Genomic DNA, 26,532 nt, shown 5'->3' with positions numbered 1-26,532 from the left:
CAGTGCTTCATTTAATTCATTTAAGTATGCTTATTAATGAATTCAGTGGATGATTGTTGTTAGGATATATTTGTGTTTTGTTACTGAACTTTTAGTATTTCGTATTAATATTCGTTACAATTCGTACAATTAGGAGAAGAAAACAGATAGGAATAAAATATTGTAAATATATTTATTTAATAACATTCCAATTTGTTTATGGATATAAAAAGTCTAATAAAAAAATATTTACATATGTGCAAATAAAAAATCACTATTTGTATGTATGAAAATATAGTCCACGACTTATTTACTAAATATTCTATTAGTTCTTTGTTCCAGTACATTTTAGGTTTAGAAGAAAACTTATCTCCCTGAAGATCTGAACGTAACTAAGATACATACTATGTACTTAGAAAAAAAAATCCGATAATAAATTATCGTATGACGTTTGAATTTTGCGAAATTTTTAAAACAAAGTTTAATATTGTATTCGGTTTTCCTAGGAAAGACACCTGTCCTATCTGCCCTTTCGCAGAAATTAGATGCCAGCAGTGATGAATATAAAACCCCAATCCTGGAAAAATTACAAGAAAAAAACAAAGAGAAACAACTTCATCTTACGAGAAGTGAAAAATTTTATTGTGTGCCAAGAAAATATTGAAAATTGTTGTCAAAAGCAATCGATACCGAAGCCATAACCATAGACTTCCAAAAAAATTTACCAAACCCTAATGTGACCTCAAACGATGTCTACTGTAAACGGTAACTTAATTTTATAAACTTTAATGGATATGTATTGGCCGATTCTACCTGTGTTTTCTAAACTTATGACGAATCGGTAGCAAAAAAGAGGGCTGACGATGTGTGTTCAATGATTCATCACTTTGTGTATAACGTACTGTCATCTCAGATTCAAAATTTGATAATATTTGGCGACTCCTGTGGAGGGCAAAATAAAAATTACACAGTTTTTCGGTTCCTTCATTATCTAGTTCAGACAAAAAGGACGGTTTGAGTTTGTGCAAGTAATTTTTCCCATTAGAGGACATTCGTATCTAGAGTGCGACCGGGACATGAGTTTAATTAATGAAAAAGCTTATACGGCAACTCCGGATGATTGGAGAGAAGGCCTCCGCTACAGCAGACTAAAACCGCAACCGTTCCAAGTGGTGGACTGTGGGAAAGATATCAAATTTCTGAATTGGACTAAACATTTCTCCAACAAGTATCCCAAGAACACATTGGTTATAACCAATGTGTTTTGCCTGTACAAACTTATGGAGCAGAGACTTTAACACTCACGCAGAAATCTGCGAATAAACTAAGAGTTACACAACGAACCATGGAACGTGCAATGCTGAATGTGAGCCTCCGAGACCACATAACAAACCGACAAATCAGGCAAAGATCAGGAGTTCAAGACGTTATCGAAAGAACCACGAGACTTAAGTGGAACTGGGCAGGACACTTAGCCAGAACACAAGATGGACGATGGACAAGACGAATTATGGAATGGAGGCCCAGAAATTATAAAAGAAGCCGAGGACGACCACCGACTAGATGGACCGACGACATAAAAAGAGTAGCGGGAAACTGGCTACAAGCGGCCCAGTGTAGAGAACACTGGAAAGAACTGAGGGAGGCCTATGTCCAGCAGTGGACGGGATTGGCTGATTGATGATGATCCCAAGAAATGCCTAATGCCTACGAGACATATTCGAGTGTTGGAAATCAGAAAAAATAGCCCTCAATTTATCTTTCACAAGAATACCGGGGTTATTTACAAGCTCGCTGTTTGAATGCAAAGTTAAACGAAACCCGAAGAGAAATTTAAGGAAAACTCATATCACAACTCCGAAAGTTACTAGCCATAGTCATCCTGAAGCTTTGTACAACGGCCCACTTCCGGTCAAAGCTGCTAGGTTACAAGATCTTCTTCACTTGAGCAAATATTTGGAAAACGTAAACTCTAGAAAGTTCTACACTGCTTTACAAGGTACTGGGGAAGAACGTTCATGGTCCATGCCGGCACACTCAATTTTTGTATGACATATCGCAAATAAATTATTTTTTTGTCTTCTCTTGATTTTTCCTCTGTAAACATGTCAACGTATCACTAAAAAAATTACCAATTTATACAGTTAGGTCCGTAGAATGATGCGCATACCCTGGACAGCACATCGCACAAATGTCTCAATATTGACAGAACTCGACATCAATACTAGGCTTACCACAATCATCAACCAAAATATATTGAGGTACTTTGGACACATTACCAGACGAATGGAAGGCATGGAGAGGTTGGTGGTTGAAGGCAAGCTAGATGGTAAAAGAACTCTAGGAAGATCGCCACTCCGATGGTCAGACCAAATAAAGTGAGCTACCGGTTACTCTCTGTCTGAGGCAGTACACCGCGCCCAGGAGAGAGAAGAATGGATAGCAACCGTTCGTCAAATACCACATCCTTACGAAGGATAAAGGACAGAGGAGGAGGAGGACAATTGAGTTAATAAAATTTGTTTTAATTTGTTTTTAAAATTAAATTTCGATTTCCATGAAAACTGTTTTTGTGGACTCCAGTTAATTGTTTTTCCCCCTAACTCCTCATATGTAAGCAGAATTAAAATAAACAGCCAACTTATAGACAGAGTTGAGAAATTCGACTATCTTGGAGCTACCTTAAACAGTAAGTGGGACTGAGATAAAAAAATACGAGATGGGAAAATACGAGAAGCGATAGCTAGAAATCTTTAACCAAATTCAATGACTACCTTTGTCAGAGCAAAACTTTTTTGGGTTTCCGTATTCGCGTCCCAAAATGTTACATATTATGACTAATAATAATGTATGGTAGCAAGATTTGGTCACCTAAAGTAAGATTGCTAAACGGTATTGAAGTGTTCGAGAGGTGGTGTCTCTGCAGAAGCTAATACCCAAAGAATCTAAAAGTTTCTAAAAATCGTTAAATAGCGACAGGTCTCATATCTAGGACATATTTTAAGAGGCGACAAATATTTTTTTTTCTACCTTTTAAAAACTATTTTAATGGATAAAATTGATCGGAGAGGACCAGGTCACAAACGACACTCACGTGTCAGAAACATCCATAATCCAACCAGATATCAGATGAATAATAAAAAATAATTAAATAATACAGCTTGAAATTATTTGTAATATAATAAAAGTTGTATATATACATCAGTTTTATTAAAAATATTACAATATAAATTATATAAAAATATATAGATATGTCTACCAAGAGTAATAGGTTTAAAAAATATTACGCATGAATCTGGGTTGTTTGTTGTTGGGGAAACAGTTTGTTGCACTAAAATAGTAGCATACCTCAAAGGGTTAAAAATTCTATTAACAAATATCTAATAAAATAATCTAACCCAAAATGTAATTAGAAGGTACCCGAATTTATTATAGAATAAATAACATTGGGGATATTATTTTGACGTGAAAATGGAGAACAAAAGGTACCATTTTTTTTTAATATCCAATCTAAATATTAAGAAGTTCTAGTTGCCCATAATTACTTATCTTGGAACATATTATTACAAAACAATTTTTCATGGACTGTGTAACGTACGAGTGTAATTAACTACATTCCATTGTAAGCTGGTCCGCCACCACCTTCGGGTACAACCCAGTTAATGTTTTGAGTCGGATCCTTGATATCGCAAGTTTTGCAGTGGATGCAATTTTGAGCATTGATTTGAAGTCTCATTCCTTCGCCGGATTCCAGTGGTACGTATTCGTAAACACCTAAAACAATATAATAATAAATATAAGTAATAAATAGTACTTTTTACTGCGTATTATTTTACATGTCATTAATGAGAAATGTGTGTCGTCATATAAGTAGAAGTTAACCAAAATAAAATCCTGTAAAAACTGAAACAGGTTATTAAAATAAACATTATATATCTCAACTATATTGTGGTGTTCCACCTTGAAGTGGTGATGGGCCTTGAGCCAGGAAGACTGCTAGTAATAAACCAAGAGAATAGCAATAAGCAAGATAAAGGACGTATTCTAGCCTGCGCAAACTTGCATGGCAATTACGTACAATTACGGCAAGAGAGAGTTACCAGTCTTATACTTACAGAAAACATCGAGCAACTTGAAGTATTTAGCAATCAATCCACTCAAAGAAGGAAGCTAAGGAACACTAGGGCACATAGTGTTGACATTAACAAGATCTTCATATCACGGAAAAATTTCTTGGGAGAGAACTGATGAGACAGGCTGCTAAGTGAACTGCCTTTGTCAAGAGTACTCCTTATAAGAAAATAATAAAACAGTTCTCCCATTACATGAATTTATTTTCCTCGTTAAATTGTCGAATTTTTCATTCCAACATCCATGAGATTCTTTCTGCCCTTATCACTTTATATGTTTTAGTTCCTCCTGATTACAACCTACTGGAGCCCTAATATGTGCCGCTGACTTCAGAACACTACTTTCGCTCTACCGTCTGTACCAGGGATGGAGAAACTACCGACCGCGGGCCATCTCCGGCCCGCAAAGCGTTAAAAACAGTTGTGGTGATGGATAATGCTCCTTATCAACATGGCTTCTATCCAAAGATATATTTTTGGAAGAAATGATTTAAAAACAGAACTGTTGAAAGTTGTCAACAGTTATAGGGGAAATTACGATCGATATATATATATATATATATATATATATATATATATATATATATATATATATATATATATATATATATATATATAATTAAAGATATTGCACAACACAATTTAAAAATTCTCCGCCTTCCATCCTATCACTGTGAGCTCAGCCCCACAGACTTTGTATGTAGCGAAGTGAAAAGATATATTGACGCACACAGTAACGTAAGGTATTATTTTTAATTTATAATTAAAAAATATCTTATTTACCCTTTACTTTTACTTATTAAAAATAGTTCTTATTTCTTCATTATATTATAAAACAAATGCAACAAACAAAGCAGAAAATGAACCAAAAAAAGTAGAGTGTCGAGTTTTTAAGGAGGAATGGTCATAGAAATATTTTTTCACAGAATTTAAAGACAAACCAGTGTGCCTCATTTGTAATGAATCAGTTGGAATTTTTAAGATTTTAATTTGTCTCGACACTTCTCTAAAAATCATGCAAATACAAAATATAAGCATATGACAGAGGCAGAGAGAAAATATTTTGTTGACAGGCAAAAACAGAAGTTAGGTGGGCAGCAAAACATGTTTACAAAGCAATCTGATGCTTACAAGGCTGCAATACTGAGTAAAAGTAACAAAATTATCGGTGAATTGGAAAAATAATGCATCGTAGCTGTAAGCAACAAGAAAAGTATTGAGGACCATATATGGCGGAGTAAACGAACAGGGTCTGTGGAGAAGGCGATATAACTTTGAACTCTATAGACTTTTTGGTGATGCAGATATTGTCATCTGCATCATATAAGACCATCAAAATAAACCGCCTAAGGTGGGTGGGCCACGTTATGCGGATGGATGAGAGTGATCCCACTAAAATAACTATGCTAAACAGGCCGGTCGGAAGAAGAAGAAGGGGGCGACCTAAACTCAGATATCTGGACGATGTACAGGAAGATCTGAGGGAGATTGGAGTGAGGGGCTGGAGAAGACAGACACTCGATAGGGAAGGATGGAAATATGTTTTGAAGCAGGCCAAGGCTCACGAAGGGCTGTAGCGCCAACTGATGATAAGCTGTAAGCAACATTATTCGTCCAGAAAAAAGTAACGAGTTTCAGTATTTAGCTTTATCACGATGAACGTTAACTGATTGTATTTCAATCATTTATTTTGTACTGGAAACTGGAAATTTCAAAAACAACTGTACACATATAACTAATACAAATAGGACGGGAAATTTTGGTATTAAGAAAAGTACTAAAATAAATTCTGGAAACATTTTTCCCTCTGAAACTCATAGAAACATGGTTATAAAATTTACGACAGCTTCTTGAGATAATGAAAACCGCTGTTCATACTTTTTATTTGCAGTGGGAATATGGAAAAGTTGTTAGAGACGACAAATCGGTTGAATACGGGCAATACGACATTAACTTGATGTTGTTCTCCTTCAAATATTCAGTCTGTATGGGAGCTATTGCCGTCATGAAGAATGATGCAACGTTTTTTGTAGTCTTTCCTTACTTCGATCTTTTACCGTTCTTCAATCCACTAAAGGAATGGTTGCGACGTGTTAACGTTTCTTCAACCGAAGAAACAAGCTATCATTTTCTTGTGTATTCTTTTGTGTGAAGTGAAGGTGAATACATCAATAATATCCGCTACGCCGATGACACTGTGTTACTAGCAACCAGCCTAAACGATCTGCAGGACTTACTAGACCGAGTGCGAACTGTGAGCGTAACATACGGACTGAACCTTAATATTAAGAAAACTAAATTCATGGTTGTCAGCCGTACAAATTTAGATCCCGGGGCACTAATGGCAGGTAGCGAAGAGATCCAGAGAGTCGACAGATTCACTTACCTCGGAACTACCCTCAACGTACAATGGGACTACGCTCAAGAGATTAGATCCAGAATTGAAATGACACGGTCTACATTTATTAAGTTGAGATCCTTGCTGTGCTGCAAAAATCTCAGTTTGGAAACCAAGATGCGGATAGTGAGGTGCTACGTTCTTCCAGTATTACTATATGGAGCTGAAGCCTGGACACTGACACAAGCCACTGAAAAAGGAATCGAAGCCTTCGAGATGTGGATATACAGAAGGATACTAAAAATATCTTATGTGGACCATGTCACCAACGTTGAGGTCCTACAGCGCATGACAAAAGAAAAAGAAGTGCTTAATTTAATTAAACAACGTAAGCTTGAGTACCTCGGCCACGTGATGCGGAACGAAGAAAAATATCGAATTCTTCAACTCGTTATGCAGGGTAAAGTATTTGGCAGAAGGGGACCAGGACGCCGTCGTATCTCGTGGTTGAAAAATCTCCGACAATGGTTTGGGATGACCTCAGCGGAGCTGTTTCGCAGAACAGTCAACAAAACCATGATAGCTTTGATGATCGCCAACATCCGGACCGGATAAGGCACTGAAGAAGAAGAAGAAGAAGTGAAGAATTCTTTTTTGTGATTTGGTCAAGTTATGAGGAATCCATCTGGAACAAATCTTTCTCACACTTAAATGTCCATGGAAAATCGATTGCATTATAATCTGCGATATGCCAAGTGACACCTCTGTCTATATCTACGTCACATGTCGATGTTTTTTAATCATGTTGTGCACAACACCGATGTTTCTTGAAGCTACTACTGATTTTGGTCGAAACCAAATTTGGCCCTCACGAAATTCATCACTAACGGACGCATTAGCATGAAGAAATTCTGCAAACCAATTGTCAATTCTGTTCTGCAAAACAGTATTGCAAAAATTACATGAAGCGGTTCTATACATTGTTGTGGAGTAAATCTTTTTTAAAATAAAAAAAAAAACAGGCGTGGCAGTCCAGTGGGACTGCCGGTGGAAGTTACACTTCTATACACGCATTCACCGTTACAAATTTATTTGGGAGTTAATCTGCACAATCATTACATATGTAATGCTATAGGTAAGACATAGCTGAAAGAGAAACAGAATTAATAACAACTTACTAACAATTAATAAACAACTTTTGACCTGTAATGTATATGAGTAGTAAATGAAGGATTGAATCAATATTTTGATGAAATTGTATATTTTTATTTTCATATATGTATGAAAGGAGTTGAATGCAAAAATTTTTTTTCACATACTCTGCAGTAAAATTCATTGTTTATTTTGTTATTAATATAATCATACAATACAAATTAAAATGCAATATTCATAAGTATTTAAAAATGACAATAATATACATAACTTTTCTATTTACGCATATATGTTTAATTTGCCATGTAATAAAATTAATAAAAAAGTCCTTCCCGACTGGGAATCGAACCGGTCTCCCGCGTGACAGGCGGGGATACTGACTACTATACTACCGAGGACATGACACAAACGTATTTAAAAATTGACAGTTCTGGATCATACAGTGATTTATTGAGATTATTATTTTGAAATACAAAAGACTAATATAATAATTATGAACATTTAATAAATAATACAAAACATATCACATAAATAATAATATTAATAAATATTTTATTATATATATAATACTATATGTATATATATCTTTATATAATATATATAATATTATATATAATATTAAATTATATATACAAAAGGAACATTTTTATATTCGAGAGAGGAAGAGAGAGAAAATATATCTTCTGTCTCTCTCTTACTCATTATCTTACATATGTAATGATTTCACAGATTCACTCCCATACAAATTTCCAACGTGGAGTGCGCGTATAGAAGTATAAATAACTTCAAAAAAATCATCTAACATAAACATTCACGAGTAATTTCCATTTTTGCACAAACTTACTTCTTTTAAGCGTTTACTATCACCAACCTACTCTGTCCATTTCTAAGTTGATTTCGCAATAGTAATATAAATTAGTTTGCGAATACTATGATGCCACAACTCAGTGACGTCATTTATTGGTAATATTGGATAGCTATATTAATTGGACAACAAAAATTTAGTCATAACATAATTAAACCTTACCCGCAGGACAAAATCTCCCTTCCGGCCCATCATAAGTATTCAAGTTTACATTTACTGGAACATCGTCGTTTAACAATGTAAGATGAGCAGGTTGGTCGCCCTCGTGATTGGTGCCCGTTAAAGCAACGGAGGTGAGAAGATCAAAACTGATTTTGCCGTCAGGTTTTGGATATTCGATAGGTTTACATTCTTTTGCTGATTTCAGTCTTTTGTTGTCAGGATCTAAAAAAATTAAAACAAATGAGTTTTATGTTTTATGTATTTACTATATTTAATTATTAATGTTTACTATATTTAAAAACGAACTATACAGTCAATCAGAGTGAAATGCTCCAAGCTCTAACACAATATAGAATAGATCATCGATACATATCCCTCATCAGATACATCTATCAGCATGCTACAGCCTGTGTAAGACTTAATGAAGATACTGGGACCTTTCGTATTGAAAGAGGCGTTCGGCAAGGAGACAACATGTCTCCTAAATTACTTACAACTTTGCTAGAATACGCTTGTAAAACAATAGATTGGAACGAAAAGGGCATCAATGTAGATGGAAAATTTTTAAATAACCTTAAATTTGCAGATGATATCGTTCTTATTGCAGACAGCTTTGATCAGGCACAGATAATGCTCCAAGAACTCCATACTGCCACAAAAAGAGTGGGTCTTAAAATAAATTTTTCAAAAACACAATTTATGACAAATTTAGTCCACAACAAAAACATCTCAGTAGAAGACAAAGATATTGAGCCATAAATACTTGGGCCATGAGATCAGAATAAGTCGAGACAACCAAACAATCGAGCTGAAAAGTAGAATAAACCTCGCTTGGGCTGCACTTGGAAAGATAAAGGATATGTTTAGGTCTAAGATTCCAATGTGTCTGAAAAGAAAAGTATTTAATCAGTGTATTTTGTATAAACTTGTATAAACTACAAGTTGCGGAAAGGGCAATGGAGAGAATAATGTTAGGGATTTCTCTACGTGATAGAATACCCAATGCTACTAAACGCAAAAGATCAGGAGTAGCAGACGTTATTGAAAGGATAACAACACTAAAGTGGAACTGGGCAGGTCATGTAGCAAGATCAGTTGATGACCGGTGAACAAAAAGAATTTTGGAATGGAGACCCCGAATACAAGTTAACAGAAATAGGTCGACTCCCAACGAAATGGACAGATGACATAAAAAGAGCGACTACCAATTGGATTCAGATGGCGCAAAATCGGAATAAGTGGAAAAGCATGCGAGAGGCCTATGTTCAGCAGAAGACGTTAGAGGCTAGTTGATGATGATGATGATATTTAAAAACAGATTTAGAACCAAAGGAGTTTTATTTGATGAAAAAAAACTTGTATATAATCAAATTGATTTATGAACAGATACCTAAAAATTTACATAAAATTGAATAAAACAAAATTAATACGTGTGATATAATATATTACATATAGGGGGTTGGGATAAAGTGTTAAACCAACTAAATATCTTTGAAACAAAAAAAGGCGCCATTTATGAAACTTTGCATGGAAGTAAAATGACACATATTTGACAATGACGGTTAAATTAAATAAGTTGAGGGTATTTCCAGTGAAACCAGAAGTAGAATAATAACAAAAAATATGACATCAGATGCATTATGTGTCATTTTAAAGATGGATACAAATAGCTGCAACCTAAGGTCATTCTATCCGGTCCGGTATATCGAAATGATTATTCAGTTGTCTCAAAGTGCGCGAAGCGTAAACATCCAGTTAGTTAGCATTGGAAACCAATTTTAGTCAGTTTACAACGTTGCCAGATAACTTCGTAATTCGTGAAAGAGGTGAAATAATTTTTTATTAAAACGAATAATGTAAGTGTCGTAAAAAATTAGATTTTGGGTGCACAAACTCGTAAAATCATTCCTCTGTTTTAATATTTATGCAACAGGAAGCAGAAAGAAATGCACTTCTTATTGACTTATCCAAAGTACAAGAACGAGTAGCTGCTTTGACAGGTAAATTGATGGTATATTTATAATACAAAAAATATGTTATTGTTTGCAAATATAAATATATAAAGATATGGAATAATCGAATAAGAGAGTTTATATAATATTAAATGTTTATAGGTGTCAGTTTATCCAGCGTCAAAAAAAAACGCTAAAGAGCGTTGTGAGGTTGAAAAACCTTGGATTCTGCACAGTTAATAAACGACAAAAAATACAGCTATATGCATGTGATCAAGGTATCTTCCGGAGACAGATATATAATTTTCATCTTAGCGATCTACAAGTTCCTACAATTAGGAAAATTCATTAGAAATTTATAAGCCAACATATGCAGGAAGTGGTGAAAGTATGAGAAGGGAATTTCATAAACTTGGGTTTCGCTGAAAAAAAAAACAATCGACAATAAAAAAATGCTGAGAGAAAAACATGAAATTAGACATTTAAGGTTGCAATACCCGAGGAACATTAAGGAAGCTAGAGAATCAAATAAATTTAGTGTTTACTGACGAGACTTATTTATTAACAAGTCACATTTCCAAAAACAATTGGTGTGACACCAGTAATAATGGACTTAGAAAACCCGTGTCAAAACGGCAACGTTTAATTATTGTTGGGACAGGAAACAAAAAAGGTTTTCTTCAGGATCTTATTTGAGATGGAAGTCGACGTTAAAATCTAGAGACTATCATGATGACATGATACTTTACAAATTAAAAAAAAAAGGTTGGAAGAACAACTTTTAAGTAACTTGCCTCCAAATAGTATAATCGTGTTGGATAATGCACCATACCATAATACATATGAAGATAAATGTCCCATATCCTCATCGAAGAAATGTGTTATGCAGGAATGGCTTCGAGAAAAAAATATTACATATACTGCTTCTATGTTGAAGCTTGATCTGTGTAACATAATAAAATTGCATAAACGTCGTTATGTAAAATATGCAATCGATAAAATTATACGAGCACAAGGACATAATGTATTTAGACTCCCACCATACCATCCAGATTTGAATCCTATTGAAATGGTTTGGGGAGCTTTGAAATCATATGTGAGAGCCAGAAATGTAGACTTTACATTTACGTTAATACAGCAGCTATCAGACGAATTTTTTCAAACATTTCCTGTGGAGGAATGGAAAAAAATAACTGAAAAAGTCATCGGAACTGAACGTGAGTTAATATCAAAAGAGCCATTAATGGATGTAGTCGTGGATAATATGGTTATCAATATAGACGAAAGTTCAGACAGCGAATATTTTCAATCAAATTCTGTCAGCGAAACCAGCGATTTTGACGATTTTTGAATAAAAACTGGTAAGTACATGTTTATAAGCTTTTACGAGTACCGTTGAAAATAATTTATTTTAGCTAAATAGCTTATTATTAGCTCTCCAATTTAATGGGCTTTTGTTTATTTTAATAATTATGACGAACGCTTCACCTAATAACATATTTTATCAATTGCCTAATTTTACAGTTCAAAAGCAAACCTGTAAAATAATAATCGATTAGGCAACGTCGCATAAATGCCTCTCTATCGCTTCTCTTGTTTTCGGTTTCAGATAAATATGTTCTACTATACTTGCATGCAAGTTAACACTCTGCCCAAGACAAAAAAGAAAACATGCTCACATCTATATCAGAATACAATAACAAAAGAAAATATGGATGAAAAGATACAAAAAGAAGAAGAGTAAAAGAGCAAGGATTGTGGCGCAGGCGTTACAACTTTGAGTTATATAGCAGATATGGGGAGCCTGATATCGTGCAATTCATTAAGGTAGCATGTCTCAGATGGACAGGGCCCTGTAATGAGACGAGAAGAAAATGCAACAGTCAGAAAAGTTTTTGATTGAAGAGGACCGGAAGTATGACTACCCGAAACTTAGGTAGTTGGCCAACTTAGAGGACGATACAAGGTCTATCGGAGTTAAAGGGTAGAACAAAGTTGCCCAAGACAGGGAAAAGTGGGTGATTGTTCTAAAGAAGGCTTTGGCTCATAACGATCGGTGATGCCATCGATGATAGAAAAAGGAAGATATCCTTCTTAGACTGCCGTTTTCCTACGGAGGTTGGCAAGCATAACGGCTATTTTTAGTTTTGAACTTGCTGGTCTAAACAAATCAATCTATCTGCATTGATACCAATCACGTAGATTCTTCAATCAAGAATTCTGCCTTCGGCCAACAGATCTAACAGATCTTCTTCGTTGAATCTTACCCTGTACCTATGATGAGTCTAAAAATTTCATATTTTGGTCCTCTCATCACGTGACTTGTTTGTATAGTGGTGATTTGTTCTGTTTCTTTACCAACACTATCCAGTTTTTGCAATTCTCTCAGTCCATGATATTTTTAATACTCTGCGGTATAACCACGGTTCGAAATCCTGGGAACCACGGTTCGAAATCCTGGGTTCTTTTTAAATTGCCTTGTTTTAATGTCCAAGTCTCAGCTCTATGTAATAATATTGAAAATATATAACATCAAATGGTACGTAGTCTGATTTCCAAATTAAGATTTCTGCACGTAAGGAGTGTCTTCATTCGTATAAATGCTGATTTTGCAATCTCTATTCGACTGTTTATTTCTACAGTATCATTGGTTTCACTGATTTAAGTTCTCAAGTACTGATATTTTTCTACTTGTTTTATCACCTAATTATACTAGTACAATATACGTTGTAACTAGCATATATTTCGTTTTTTAGCGTTTATAGAAATTCTAATCTCAGCACCATTCATACTTAAGCTTTCGATTAGATGTTGTAGATCTTTAATGCTCATTGCAATGATCATAGTATCACCTGCATATCGTAAGGTTTTAATTAATTTTCCATTAACGCTAACTACCGCTTTGATATTATTGAGCGTGTTTTTAAGCGAAGATATCCTGTGAGTTCCTAAATGGAATATGAAATCATATATGTGGACCCCCTTAATAGAACGAGCCCGAGTTACCTCTGCACTCTCGATTTTAGTATTAACCTTCGCGTTCGAATGACATATTGCAATATCTTTCCAGTGCTACTATATGGAGTGGAATCGTTGACTCCAAGTGAGGTCATAATTAAAGCTTGGGTTTTTGAGATATAGGTATACAAATTACTACTAAAGATAAGCTACATCATTATTTAGAGCTACTATTAATACAGTCATAATAGCAAATATGGTAGCCCAGATGATATCCAACAAAGATAACGGTCATGGAACTAGAAGGAGATTATTACACTATACAATTTCCAATTTTTTACTAAACTGTTTTATAGTAATATAGTAATATTTTCTTACCTCCATGTTTCAGAGTCCAGGGTTCTCTGCCTCCTAATGCAATGGAAATTCCACTATGTACTAAACCACCGTACAAGCCCAACGGATTGTGAAAACTGGGTCTAATATTTCTAACTGCTTTCAATTCTTTCCATATCCAACTGCTCTTCAAATTTTCTTCGTATGTCCTTGGCTCATAACCTTCAGTTTCTTGTTTTTCTCCGTTTATAGCTTCGTATACACTCTCCGCTGCTAACATGCCACTTTTCATGGCATTATGAGTACCTTTTACCTTGGGAACATTGATAAAACCTAGAAAGCAAAATCAAGGTTTCAAATAAATATATTTACTTTCTTACAACAAATTTTATTCCTTGTTCTTCAAGCTATAAACTCAAGAGAAAAGTATCTTTTTATTTACATGATTTAATCCATTTATATTTGTAATAAAAGACTATTTAGGGAAAATTAATTAGAAGAACATGACATTTTGTAAAGAAAAAGGAACTTTAAAAAGAAAAATGATTGGCAAAAACATGTAGGTAATTTGAGTATTATATAGATAATTAAATACAAACCTGCAGAGTCTCCAATTAAGCAGCCACCAGGAAAACTAAGCTTGGGTACACTCTGGAATCCTCCTTCCACCAAAGCACGAGCACCATAAGCTATCCTGTTACCTCCTTCAAAGTAATGTTTAACTGAAGGATGATGTTTAAACCTTTGGAATTCCCTAAAAGGACTCAAATATGGATTCATGTAGTCAAGACCTATTACAAACCCAACGGCAATGAGAGGAGTTGGTTCATTTAAGTGATAGACGAATGAACCTCCATATGTGTGAATATCTAGTGGCCAACCGAAGGTGTGTTCTACTCGTCCTGGATTGTGTTGAGCGGGATCTATTTCCCACACTTCCTTCAATCCTAAAATAAGTATATTCTATGTATAAACATTATGTATGAATCATAATAATATAGAATTCATGTAATAATCATATAATAATTTTATAATCATATAATAATTATAAAAATTATAATTATTAATTATTTTTGTATAATATATACGGAAATCAATGTCTATACTGAAATAGTACAAAATTCTGATAACTCCACATGATCATCTCTTGCCTCTCACGTTTATTTCTAACCGAAATTTTAGTATACGCAGCCATCAGTTGATCCTGAAAATACCAAGCAAAAAAAAAACAAATATTCATAAGCAACCTTATAACGATTCAAAAATCTTATGTAACTTTTATGCGGTCCTGTATAAGTTTTTAATATACGCATTAGAAATCTTCTAAGAAAACACTAAGTGTTTATCTTCAAAATACCTCGAGTTAAAGTACTGATCGTTGTTTTTATTATAAAACTTATTTTCTTGATCGGTCAAAGTGGATCGCACGATTGAAACTGCAGCGCAATTTCGTGAGGGAAGCAGGCAAGATTTTCAACAAGCGACTCATTACATTCCTATTACGTTGTACTATTTGTGAAAAGGTCCATCATGTGAGTCGAATAATTTTTCTATAGGCTTTATCCTATCCAGTGGCGCACCCAGAATTTGCCTGAAGGAGGGGGTTTTGAAAATTTTTTATGTTACCTCCATGTTGAGTCCCTAAAATTTGGGTTTTGGTTTAATTAATCCACGACAAATGGATATTTTTGACTCCAAAATTAGTTTGTTTAAAAAACAACTAAAAAGTATCTTACAATAAGTTTGTTGTAGATCTGTATTATTCTTATATGTTTGTATTATTCTGAGGTGTTTGTTATTTTAATAATTTATTGTTTTTAAGATGTAACTTTGTAAAAATTGTAAGTAAATGGATGCCGTATATAAATAAATAAATAAATTTAAAGTACTAAAGATAGCAGTGCCAAAGATTCAAGTATCTGTTATCCTGTCTACCAACTAAAACCACTCTATCCTACTTGTGCGCAGTTGATTGTCGCACGTACCGTACTCCGAAAGTGAGGTGGCCGCTGTAAGGATGGCGACATTTCTGGAACACGGGGGGGAGTTTACCCCCAAAGCCCCCCCCGAGTGCTCCCCACAGATCCTACCAGTTGTTAATGTGAATATAGGGTTAACACTTTGTTTTCACTTCTTTACAGAAGGAAACAATTCTTTCTTCTTCATGTGCCTTGTCCGTTCCGAACGTTGGCAATCAACATGGCTATTCTGACTTTGTTTGCGGCAGATCTGAATAGTTCAGCAGATGACAATCCGAACCATTGCCGCAAGTTTTGGAGCCACGAGTGTCTTCTCCTCCCTGGACCCCTTCTGCTGTCTATTTTCCCTTGGACGATCAGTTGTAGTACTCTATATTTATTATGTCTCATAACGTGACCCAAGTATTCCAACTTTCTTTTCTTTATACTTATTCCTACCTAATAAACAATATTCTAAGGAAACAATAGACAACTTTAAATATTTGACTGCTTGGTTTTTCTTCGTTAAAATTCCTTCTGTGGACATTATTATTATGATGGATAGCCAGATGCTTTAAAATCATTTTTGAGGTCTTTTTGTCCAAGGATAGATCACCTCTTTCTGTGGAACACCTAACGATAAGTAATCTTCTTCTTTAAGTTCCATCTTCTATCGAAGGTTGGAAATCGTCATGGCTATGCGGACTCTGTTGACTGCCGCTCTAAAAAGTTCTGCACTACTGCATTCAAGCATTCAAACCATTCCCTTAAGTTCTTAAGCCAGGATATTCTTCGTCTTCTCACATTTCGCTTTCCTCGGATTTTGCCTTGCATAATAAGTTGACTGGGCAGGTCACGTGGCTCGTATGACAGATAATAGATGGACAGAGAGGATACTGGAATGGAGACCAAGAGACGATGCCTACCGAGGTCGTACACCAACACGTTGGACTGACGATCTAAAACGTTGTCATAGGAATTGGATGCAAGAGGCACAAGATCGAAATAGATGGAAAATTATGAGGGAGAGATGTCCAGCAGTGGATAAGCGAAGATTGAAGGATGATGAATAAGTTGTAATAATGCGTATTTTTGCCCTCTCATCACATGTCCTAAGTACTCAAGTTTTCGTCTTTTGATAGTTAATATTATTTCCGCCTCGAAGCAATCGAAGCAATCTCAGGCGTAGTTCTAACCTTATATCCCGACAACAAAGAAACTTTTGAAGTTTAATGAATGATGCACATGCTATTTCAATTCGTGTCCTAATTTCTTTGGTTTGGTCTACATCTGATGTTATCCATATTCCTAAGTATTTATAGTTATTAACACTCTCAATTGCAGTATCTTCAATAGTCAGTTGGATATTTGCATGTGCAGGTTTAGTCATGATCATGCATTTAGTTTTCTTTAAATTTATCTTCAGTCCGTACTCATGACATCGTTCATTAAGGCGTTGCATTACGTTCTGTAAATCATTGTTGTTATCCGTCATTATTACTGTATCGTCTGCAAAACGTAAGTTATTCAAAACTTCTCCATTGCTAGATATACCTTCTATTGAGTCTGAGAGCGCTTTTTGAAATACCGCTTCACTGTAGACATTGAAAAGTAGTGGGGACAGCACGCAACCCTGGTGGACTCCTCTCTTCGCAGTTTGATTACAATATAAATTAGATATAATTTTCATATCACGACTGTCAATATTTTTGCTTTTTAATATATCTACAAGCTTTTTATGTTGGACCTTATCAAATGCCTTTTCAAAGTCTATAAAACATAAGTACATGTCCTGATTCATGTCCATGCATCTCTGAGCCAGCACATTCAAGCCGAACAAAGCATCTCTTGTATTCATACCATTTCTAAAGACAAATTATGTGTCACTAATTTCATATTCAAGAGTTTTAACAATTCTGCTGTGAATTATTTTCAAAAATGCTTTAAGTGTGTGACTCATTAAAGCTATTGTTCTGTGATCTGAGCAAGTTGTTGCACTTGGCTTTTTGGGAATTTGCTACAAAGGTTGATTGCAGCCATTGTCTGGAGTTTGTGGCAGTCTGATATATTAGATTAAAGAGTTCAACCATTACATCAATAACATCTTCATCGACGAGTTTTAATAATTCGATTGGCACATCATCTGGTCCAGTAGCTTTACCCTCTTTTGTGTTTTTGATGGCATAGATGAATTCTTCTCTTAATATTGGTGGTCCGGTATCCTCGGTGATTTCTAATGACAGTTCTTCTCTTTCATCATTAAATAGTTGTTGGATGTAATTGGTCCAGTGACATAATCTCTTCTTCATATCAGAAATAATATCCCCTTTATCATTTTTAAGGATATTCGTTCTTGTACGTTTTCTAGAACCTGTCATTTCTTTGATTTTTTTGTGTAAATTAAAGCTATCATACTTTTTATCCAGATCTTCTATTTCGTTGCATCTGTCGGAGAGCCACCACTCTTTTGCCTCTAGAATTTTCTTTTTGATGTTTCTCTGAATTTCTTTGTATTTATTCAAGCAATAAGTAATATCGCTTCCTATATAATTTGTCGATTACTATTCCAGCAACTAGCCACCATAAGAAAAGAATTTAAAACTTAATGCTACTTTTAAATTGATTTTAACCTTCACAATTTGTTTATTTTGCTATTTCAAAATGATAATACACTCGCGATCATAAAATCCGGGTCACCTTGAAAATCACCGATATTTCATTTTTAACGAGCTTTAATGTAAATAATAATAACACAAATACAAACTAATGCATGTTTCTGAGAATTGTTGCGGTTTCCTTTGTAACAAAGAATTCCAATAATGCCGATTTCGCGGTAAAGTACACACTTCCCATAATGAACGCTACCTGTCTTGTTTTAAATGTCTCGTTTGTACTTCGACTTTCTGTTCAAATGCAACGGACAAACGTTTATTATTGCCACCATTAGTGTTTATTAGTTCCATTATTAGTGTTTATTTTTTGACAAAAATGCCTTTGACTGTTGTTGAAACGGCACAAATTGTTGCACTTGTGGAAGACGGTCACACTCAACGGTAAGTCGCAAGAACTGATGGCGTAAACCTTTCTACGGTTCAATGAGTGCTTCAACTCTTTCAGAAAGCAAGTTTGCTAACCAGGCGACCTGGCTGTGAACGAAGAAGAACGCCCGAGGCACTAGATGACCGTTTCCTTGTGTTTCAGGCTTTACGAAACCGGACCTCAACTGTGGTTATGCATCAAAATCGTCTAGAGGAAGTACGAAATCGCAATTTTAGTGTTGCAACAGTCAGAAGAAGACTTCGTTCTTCTTGACTATCTTCTCGGGTAATGGCTAGAGGACCGCCACTTCGCCGGGTGCCTCGAGTTGCACGACTAGCTTTTGCTCGACAATACGCGCATTGGGGAATTAACGATTGTAGTAAAGTGTTATTCTCAGATGAATCCCGTTTCTGCCTAACTGGATCCGATGGACGTGTAAGATTTTGGAGGAGAACCGGTGAACGATTTTCACAAGCTTGCATTGCTCCAAGAATGCCATTTGGTGGAGGCTCGGTCATGGCTTGGGGAGGTATATCTTCCGACTTCCACACAGAATTACCTTCATCGAAAATGGGTCCCTAACTGCAAAAAGGGACATTACGGAGATTCCGGAAGAACATGTTATGCCAACATGGCAGGGCTTGGAGAAAACGCCGTTTTTATGCAGGACAACGTGAGACCGCACGTTGCCAGGATCAGTATGTAATACTTGGACGAAGTTGGAATTACGAGGGTACCCTGGCCAGCTAGGTCTCCGGACCTGAATCCCATCGAACATCTCTGGGACGATTTGAAAAAACGTATTCAAACCCATACACCTCCTCCTAACAACGGACAGGAGCTTAAGGATCTGTTAGTGAGAAAGTGGAATAACATACCACAACATGTAATCCGGAGAAAAATTGAGAGTATGCCCCGTCGTCTGCAAGAGGTTATTAGAGCAAGGGGAGGCAATACACGATATTGGTCATTGAAATTTCACTGATTTTTTACCACGTTCTGTATTTTCCTTTTTCTTTCGTATGTCTGTTTTATCAACAATTTGATTTGTTTTCTGTTTTTTTCAATAAAAACAATAAAAAACCATTTGTTTTCTAAAAACAAACATTGATGACAAATAAAAAATACATTAGCCAAAAAAAAGGTTATTAGTGCACCAGAGGCAAAAATATTTAAGAAACTTGAAATTTTCAAGATGACCCGGATTTTATGATCGCGAGTGTATATACATTTTGCTTATTTGCTTGAAGCTCCCTTCAAGAAATAGGGAGACTGTGCATAGATTACTGCAATGAACGCTTTAATATGAACACTACTTATCAATTCTATACTTACTGCAGTGGCAGTAGTTTTTGTAAATACAAGGAAAAAAATAAAATAATTCATACTAAAAGTTAATAACTGAAAAGATAAAATAAACAAGACCTTACCACAGCATAATACTACAAACTTTTGTCAAGTGTATTTTACTATCAACAGATTGTTGTAAATATAGTAAAAGTGGTAAAACATTTTTTAAAAAAGCTGTTACAACACTCACCAATTCCATACGTTTGCACATCAGCATTTTTCCTGAGATCAAAATGCTTGATAATTTGTTTCGATAGATGCCCGTGGCATCCTTCTGCAAAAATAGTACATTTAGCATGTAACTCCATGCCTCTTTCAAAGGTATCTTTGGGACTTCCATCTTTGGCGATACCAACATCGTTAGTGGCGATTCCTTTTACACTACCATCGGGATGGTATAAAATCTCAGAAGCTGCATATCCTGGATACGTTTCAACACCTAAGGCTTCCGCTTGTTCTCCCAACCAACTGACAACATGACCTAACCTAACTATGTAGTTACCATGGTTGTCCATTGGAAGGCCTGAAAATGTAATTTTAAAAGTTTCAGATTCTCAGATTTTTGCTTAGTCAATAGAATATACAGTTTATGTATAATTTAATATTTGTACATTAATTGTTTTTAAAATTTTGTAGAAAGTATTATTTACTGTTATAATGACTTACCTTTAAAAACTGGAATGTTAAATCTACCCGTAGCTGTCAAAAAACCAAATTTATCTTCGGTAACAGGAGTGTTGAGCGGTGCTCCTTTTTCTTTCCAATCTGGTATCAACTCATCTAAAGCTGTAGGCTGTATAACTGCTCCAGACAGTATATGCCCACCTACTTGAGATGCTTTTTCAACTAAACATACCCTAAGTTCCTTACCATCTTTTTCAGCGAGTTGTTTGGCACGAATTGCAGCACTCATGCCAGCTGGACCACCTCCTACAATCAAGATGTCTGTTTCGTCGGTAAAACGTTCCATGTTTACTTCTAAAAACAGAAACAAACAAAATTTATTTAATAAATGCATAATTTAGTTGGTTAATACTTTTATTTTTTCGAGTTAATGGTTTCTGGTTTCCAGTGAATTGAGATTAAATGTAGAATAGATGGCAAAAACACTTCTCGAAGAAAAATCATATATAGCAAAAATATCTAGAAATTAACAGAGAGAATGAAATTTAGAAAAACGAATGTCAAAAAAAAAAGATGCAGTAAGGGTCAGTATGGTTTCTAAAAATAAAAACTTAATAAAAAAAATATCAAAGATGAATGGAATATTTCTATAAAATTTTGAAAATTAAATGAAACACTGTAAGTTTTATATGTCATATAGGCAATATAAGATGGCTGCACTTTATGTATGAATATAAAGAAATAGAAATCAAGAGAAAGCAAGTTTTTTCCCTGGAAACTGTCAGTTCTACAGTAGTTGTACTGCAGCTAATTGGCTTATTATACTCTTCCATTAACATAAAAAGTCCTTGGTACCTCAGCAGACCTGCTATATATATATATATATATATATATATATATATATATATATATATATATATATGGTTTGTTTTGAGGTTTCCGCGGGAGCTATATGTGCTGTCACTATTTTTCCGGGTTTGACTCTGCGTTGTAAAACGTTGTAAAACTAAAAAAAATTTACAACGCGGAGTCAAACCCGGAAAAATAGTGACAGCATATATATATATATATATATATATATATATATATATATATATATATATATATATATATATATATATATATAAAAGGGGTTGAGTTTAATTGGGTATACAGCTGATTGAAAGCCAAGTGTACTCTGTTCAACAGTTCATTATATTTCGCCGATTTTCATTGGCATCATCAGATGAGAGTTGATTGAGATTAATGACAGTGCGATTTATATTAATAACATCAAGTAAAAATTTTTTTGTTGGAACAATGTTGATTGTAGCTATCTTCGACATGTAACATTTAGTTGTATAATTTACGTTCACAAATTAAAATATAGGAAACAAACACAATTCAAATTAAAAATAAAACAGACACAACATTTAGTTCGGTAACTGTCATTTGAATATATTTGTAACATAATGACAGTTACCGAACTAAACGTTGTGTCTGTTTTATTTTTAATTTGAATTGTGTTTGTTTCCTATATTTTAATTTGTGAACGTAAATTATACAACTAAATGTTACATGTCGAAGATAGCTACAATCAACATTGTTCCAACAAAAAAATTTTTACTTGATGTTATTAAAATAAATCGCACTGCCATTAACCTCAATCAACTCTCATCTGATGATGCCAATGAAAATTGGCGAAATATAATGAACTGTTGAACAGAGTACACTTGGCTTTCAATCAGCTGTATACCCAATTAACCTCAACCCCTTTTTCATCTACCAGTTCAGCTGTTATTTTAGAGGATCTGATATATATATATATATATATATATATATATATATATATATATATATATATATATATATATATATATATATATATATATATAAAAGAATAGTCTCTCTGCTTCTTTAAAAGCATAATAAAGAGTAAGAAAAATAAAAAATTTTGGAGTACAAAATAGTTATTTTAAAATTATTTTTTTCTAAGGAAGTTGATGATTAAAAGAAATATATCAAATTAACTATTTTCTGCAGAAATAACTTAAAATTAACTATTTGATCTGACCATCAGGAAGGAGATCTTTCTCTAGTTTTTTTGTCAACTACAGTGCTCTTTACCTATAATTCCCTCCATTCCTTGGGTTCTTTTGCTAATGTGTCCAAAGTATCAGTATATTTATATTTCAAAATAAATATATACTTTATATTTCAAAAATACATATTCCAAAAGCTATTTTGTGTTTAGAATCTAATTCCTTAATTATTTTCTTGGTTTATTAAACATATGTACTTATTAAAGTATTTTAGTTAGATAAATATCAAAGAGTGGAACACTCAATGGAAAACCATTGGAACCAGTTTACTTGTTCGCCAGTGACCTTTGGCAAAACCTTGACAATGATGTGGAAGCCAAACCATTCACCCCCGTTACCACCCGTTCACCACCATTAATAACAGCCAACCATTCGAATTCTCTGGTCTAGGCTAGTAGTTTTAACAGTTATAGTCAGAAATCAGTAGTGTAACAATATCCTGTGTTTATGTGTGTTTGGCGATTATTGGCTTCGCAAAACAATGTCCATTCACCATCTTACCTTTATGGGATTATTTTTATATTTTTTATGTAGAAGCTCTAAAGGAGGTCTCCTTAGTGGTACCTTCTCGTTTGTTATGTCGGTATATAATTGTATTCCTGTACTAATTTTACAATGATAAATAATTAGTTTTTTTTTAATAAGTTTGGATAATAACTGAAGAGAGCTTCGTCAAATATTGGTGCAGGAGAGGAACAGTCTTCCACATAATGTGATACAAAATCTGACCCAAAGCATAGCTCATCCTTTTCAAGTTGTTATTACTGTCAGAGGAGGGAATACTCGTTACTGAAGTTCTTAAAATTTATTTTGTTTTAACAAAAAGCACATTATATCCCTTTAGAATATTTAGTATAGGTGTTAAAGGAAAATTGTTTACTTTCAATAAATTGTGAAGGGCAAAAACATTGTTTTCTTTAAGCAATCCATTTGTTACAACCGACGATAGTTAACAAAGAATAATAATTTTTAAAATAAATTCAAATTACAGGGTGACCCTAATTTTATGCTCAGCAGTGTATGTAGCAATTTTTTGTTATTCTAGATAAAAATCAACTATACCTAATTAATCACAGTTTTATAATTATAATGGCAACTGTTTTAATGAATATTAAGTGCACATAAAACTATTTTTACTTTGTTAATAATAAATTTTTCATTTTTTTATTCTATTACTTAATAACTTTATTTCCCTTAATATACTTATTTTTTACTTCTGTTATACTACATATAAAGTGATAAATTGATAGATACATTTTTTTATTAAGGCTAATGTTTGAAAATTTGAAATTTTTGCAATTTTAGTTAAGTAAAGTAGGAAAGATTTTAATATGTTTTTAATTTTAAACACTTACCTTTCCATCTTGGATCTTTTTCCCTCGGGTGTATTGTATAATGTGTGGTAATTTTAGAATAATTTCTTATCAAAACATGAACTTGTTTTGCTAAAAGAATAATTATTTTGAATGTAGTAATTATAACCTATTCAACTTTTCTTGATCAGGAATGGTGCAAAGGTCAATCTAATATAAATTAAAGTTAATAGGATATACAACATGCATTAGAAATATTAGGGCTCTATTTGGGGCTCCTATAATAAATTTTATTTCATATTATAAAAAATAATGATTAATAAAATACTCACCCAGATTGTTGGAAGTCTTTAATTTTAAGGCCATTATTTCAGTCTTTTGTATCTTTTTACATCTATATTAACTTTTTAACCTTAACTTTATCTTCCAGAAACCTTTTGTACCTTTGATTTATCCAAAAAAAAAATTCGAATCACAAATGAGCACTTTGCTCCCAACACCAACACGTTTTATCAGCTGTTTTCGTTAAATATTTTGTTTTATTTAGCTATGAATATGAATACAGCGAGCAAAAGCGAAAGGTGGCGAAGACCGAGATAGAAAATATTTTGTTTTCAATTGGAAATATTAGTTAGTTCCCACATCTGGAAAATAAAGCGGCTCATCTGCGTTGCTGATATTATTCGATGAATATTCTGACAATAATTGAATTGGTCTGCTGTAATTTTTTGTTGTAAATTAATTCAAAGTTGTCCCAATCCTCTGCTATCCTTCATGAACGTACAAATAAACTTTTCGGAAGGGTTAGTATATAGTAAGCTAATCTTAAAACACTAGTAATAAGGAGCAAGTCGGTATATCTAGCTATGGCAAAAATAAAGCTTTAGTGCATGTGTCCTGTGAGTAAATACTTTTCTCTAGATGAGGCACTAATGGCATTAAAAAAAAATATATATTGGGCGAATTTATCAAGCAATAAGAAACATTTTTATTAGACTAACCAATGAACGACACTAAAAGGATATTTATTTTACATTACGAATATTTTATAAAAGAATATTGCAAATATAAACAGTATCAGTTTTGTTATTTAAATTCTATTAACAACAAACCCTTTACCGACGGCAGACATCCTAGCCAGTAATAAAGAGAAATATCAAGAGGAATTAGCACGGAAACTAGTAGCAAATACCTTTGAGCACAAGAATATAGATGAACTAGCTGAGAAAATAACTAAAAACATACAAACAGTCACTAAGAAACTTTGTTGCAGAATAAGAAAACAAAAAGAAGCTAAACTAAAACCCGAGACTCTAGAACAGATAGAGAAAAGAAGAAGAACGAACAGAGATAACCCGGACTATAAAGCGCTCAACAGAAGCGTTAAGAAAAATATTCGAAAAGACCTCAGAGCTTATAGAACAAACCAGATTCTTGAAACCATAGAGAACAATAAGAACATGAAAGTACTAAAAACATGTAAATCCGCTGGCAGGAATAAAATCATAAAGATAAAAGACGACCGTGGAACATTGTGCTCGCATAAGGAAGAGATCGTTAGAGAAATCCGAAAATTTTACGAGAAGCTGTATACTTCTACTATTCCGAACCCCGGTATACCAACAAAACATATCTTAAATGTGGGCTCAGAGGATCTCCCTGAAATAATAACATCAGAAATTAGAGCCGCCCTAAAACAAATGAAAAATGGGAAAACACCAGGAGGAGATAAAATTACTTCAGAGATGCTAAAAATGGGAGGCACTGCATTAGAAGAGGCAATGAGAGCATTACTGAATAAATGCCTATTGGAAGGACAAATACCAAAAGCATGGAAAAATGCGGAAGTCATTCTACTCCATAAAAAAGGAGACGCCGCAAATATAGAAAACTACCGACCAATAAGCTTGTTGTCACACCTTTACAAACTACTAACCCGAATAATAACAAATAGATTGACAGCTAAGCTAGATGCATACCAACCGGTGGAGCAAGCAGGCTTTCGTAAGGGTTTTAGCACTATCGATCACTTGCAAACAATCCGGACAGTTATTGAAAAAACAATAGAGTACAACATACCACTACATCTGGCATTTGTCGATTATCACAAAGCATTCGACAGTATCGAGAAATGGGCTTTCTTAACAGCATTGGACGACGCCAGAGTAGATTCACGATATGCTGCCCTCCTTAAGAATATATACGATGATGCTACTTTTCACGTAAAAATAGATGATGATCTGGAAACTATGAAAATAGACCTTGGCAAAGGCGTGAGACAGGGTGACACCATCT

At 34.2% G+C, this 26,532-nt stretch overlaps 1 protein-coding gene across 1 annotated transcript; it reads right to left on the bottom strand.

Annotated features, from left to right (window-relative positions):
* Positions 1 to 144: 144 nt before the first annotated feature.
* Etf-QO (electron transfer flavoprotein-ubiquinone oxidoreductase) lies at positions 145 to 24,820 on the bottom strand. The gene is made up of 8 exons (XM_072527031.1): positions 24,570 to 24,820; positions 24,280 to 24,369; positions 20,886 to 21,197; positions 20,410 to 20,742; positions 14,472 to 14,819; positions 13,915 to 14,205; positions 8,627 to 8,848; positions 145 to 3,753 (listed from the first exon to the last, which is right to left on the bottom strand). Exons 1-8 carry the CDS (start codon positions 24,601 to 24,603, stop codon positions 3,590 to 3,592), a joined length of 1,794 nt encoding a protein of 597 aa, XP_072383132.1. The 5' UTR covers positions 24,604 to 24,820; the 3' UTR covers positions 145 to 3,589.
* Between the last annotated feature and the right edge of the window lie 1,712 nt (positions 24,821 to 26,532).

This window comes from Diabrotica undecimpunctata, chromosome 3 (assembly GCF_040954645.1).
Source record: "Diabrotica undecimpunctata isolate CICGRU chromosome 3, icDiaUnde3, whole genome shotgun sequence".
Lineage (NCBI taxonomy): Eukaryota > Metazoa > Arthropoda > Insecta > Coleoptera > Chrysomelidae > Diabrotica > Diabrotica undecimpunctata.
This window is presented reverse-complemented; position numbering and strand designations above follow the sequence as displayed.

Coding starts and splice junctions, on each gene's coding strand:
- Etf-QO (XM_072527031.1), bottom strand. CDS start 24,603: ATGGCCTTAAAATTAAAGACTTCCAACAATCTGG. Junction 21,198..24,279: donor AAAAGATCCAAGATGGAAAG/GTAAGTGTTTAA, acceptor TTCTGTTTTTAG/AAGTAAACATGGAACGTTTT. Junction 14,206..14,471: donor CTTAATTGGAGACTCTGCAG/GTTTGTATTTAA, acceptor TTTGCTTTCTAG/GTTTTATCAATGTTCCCAAG.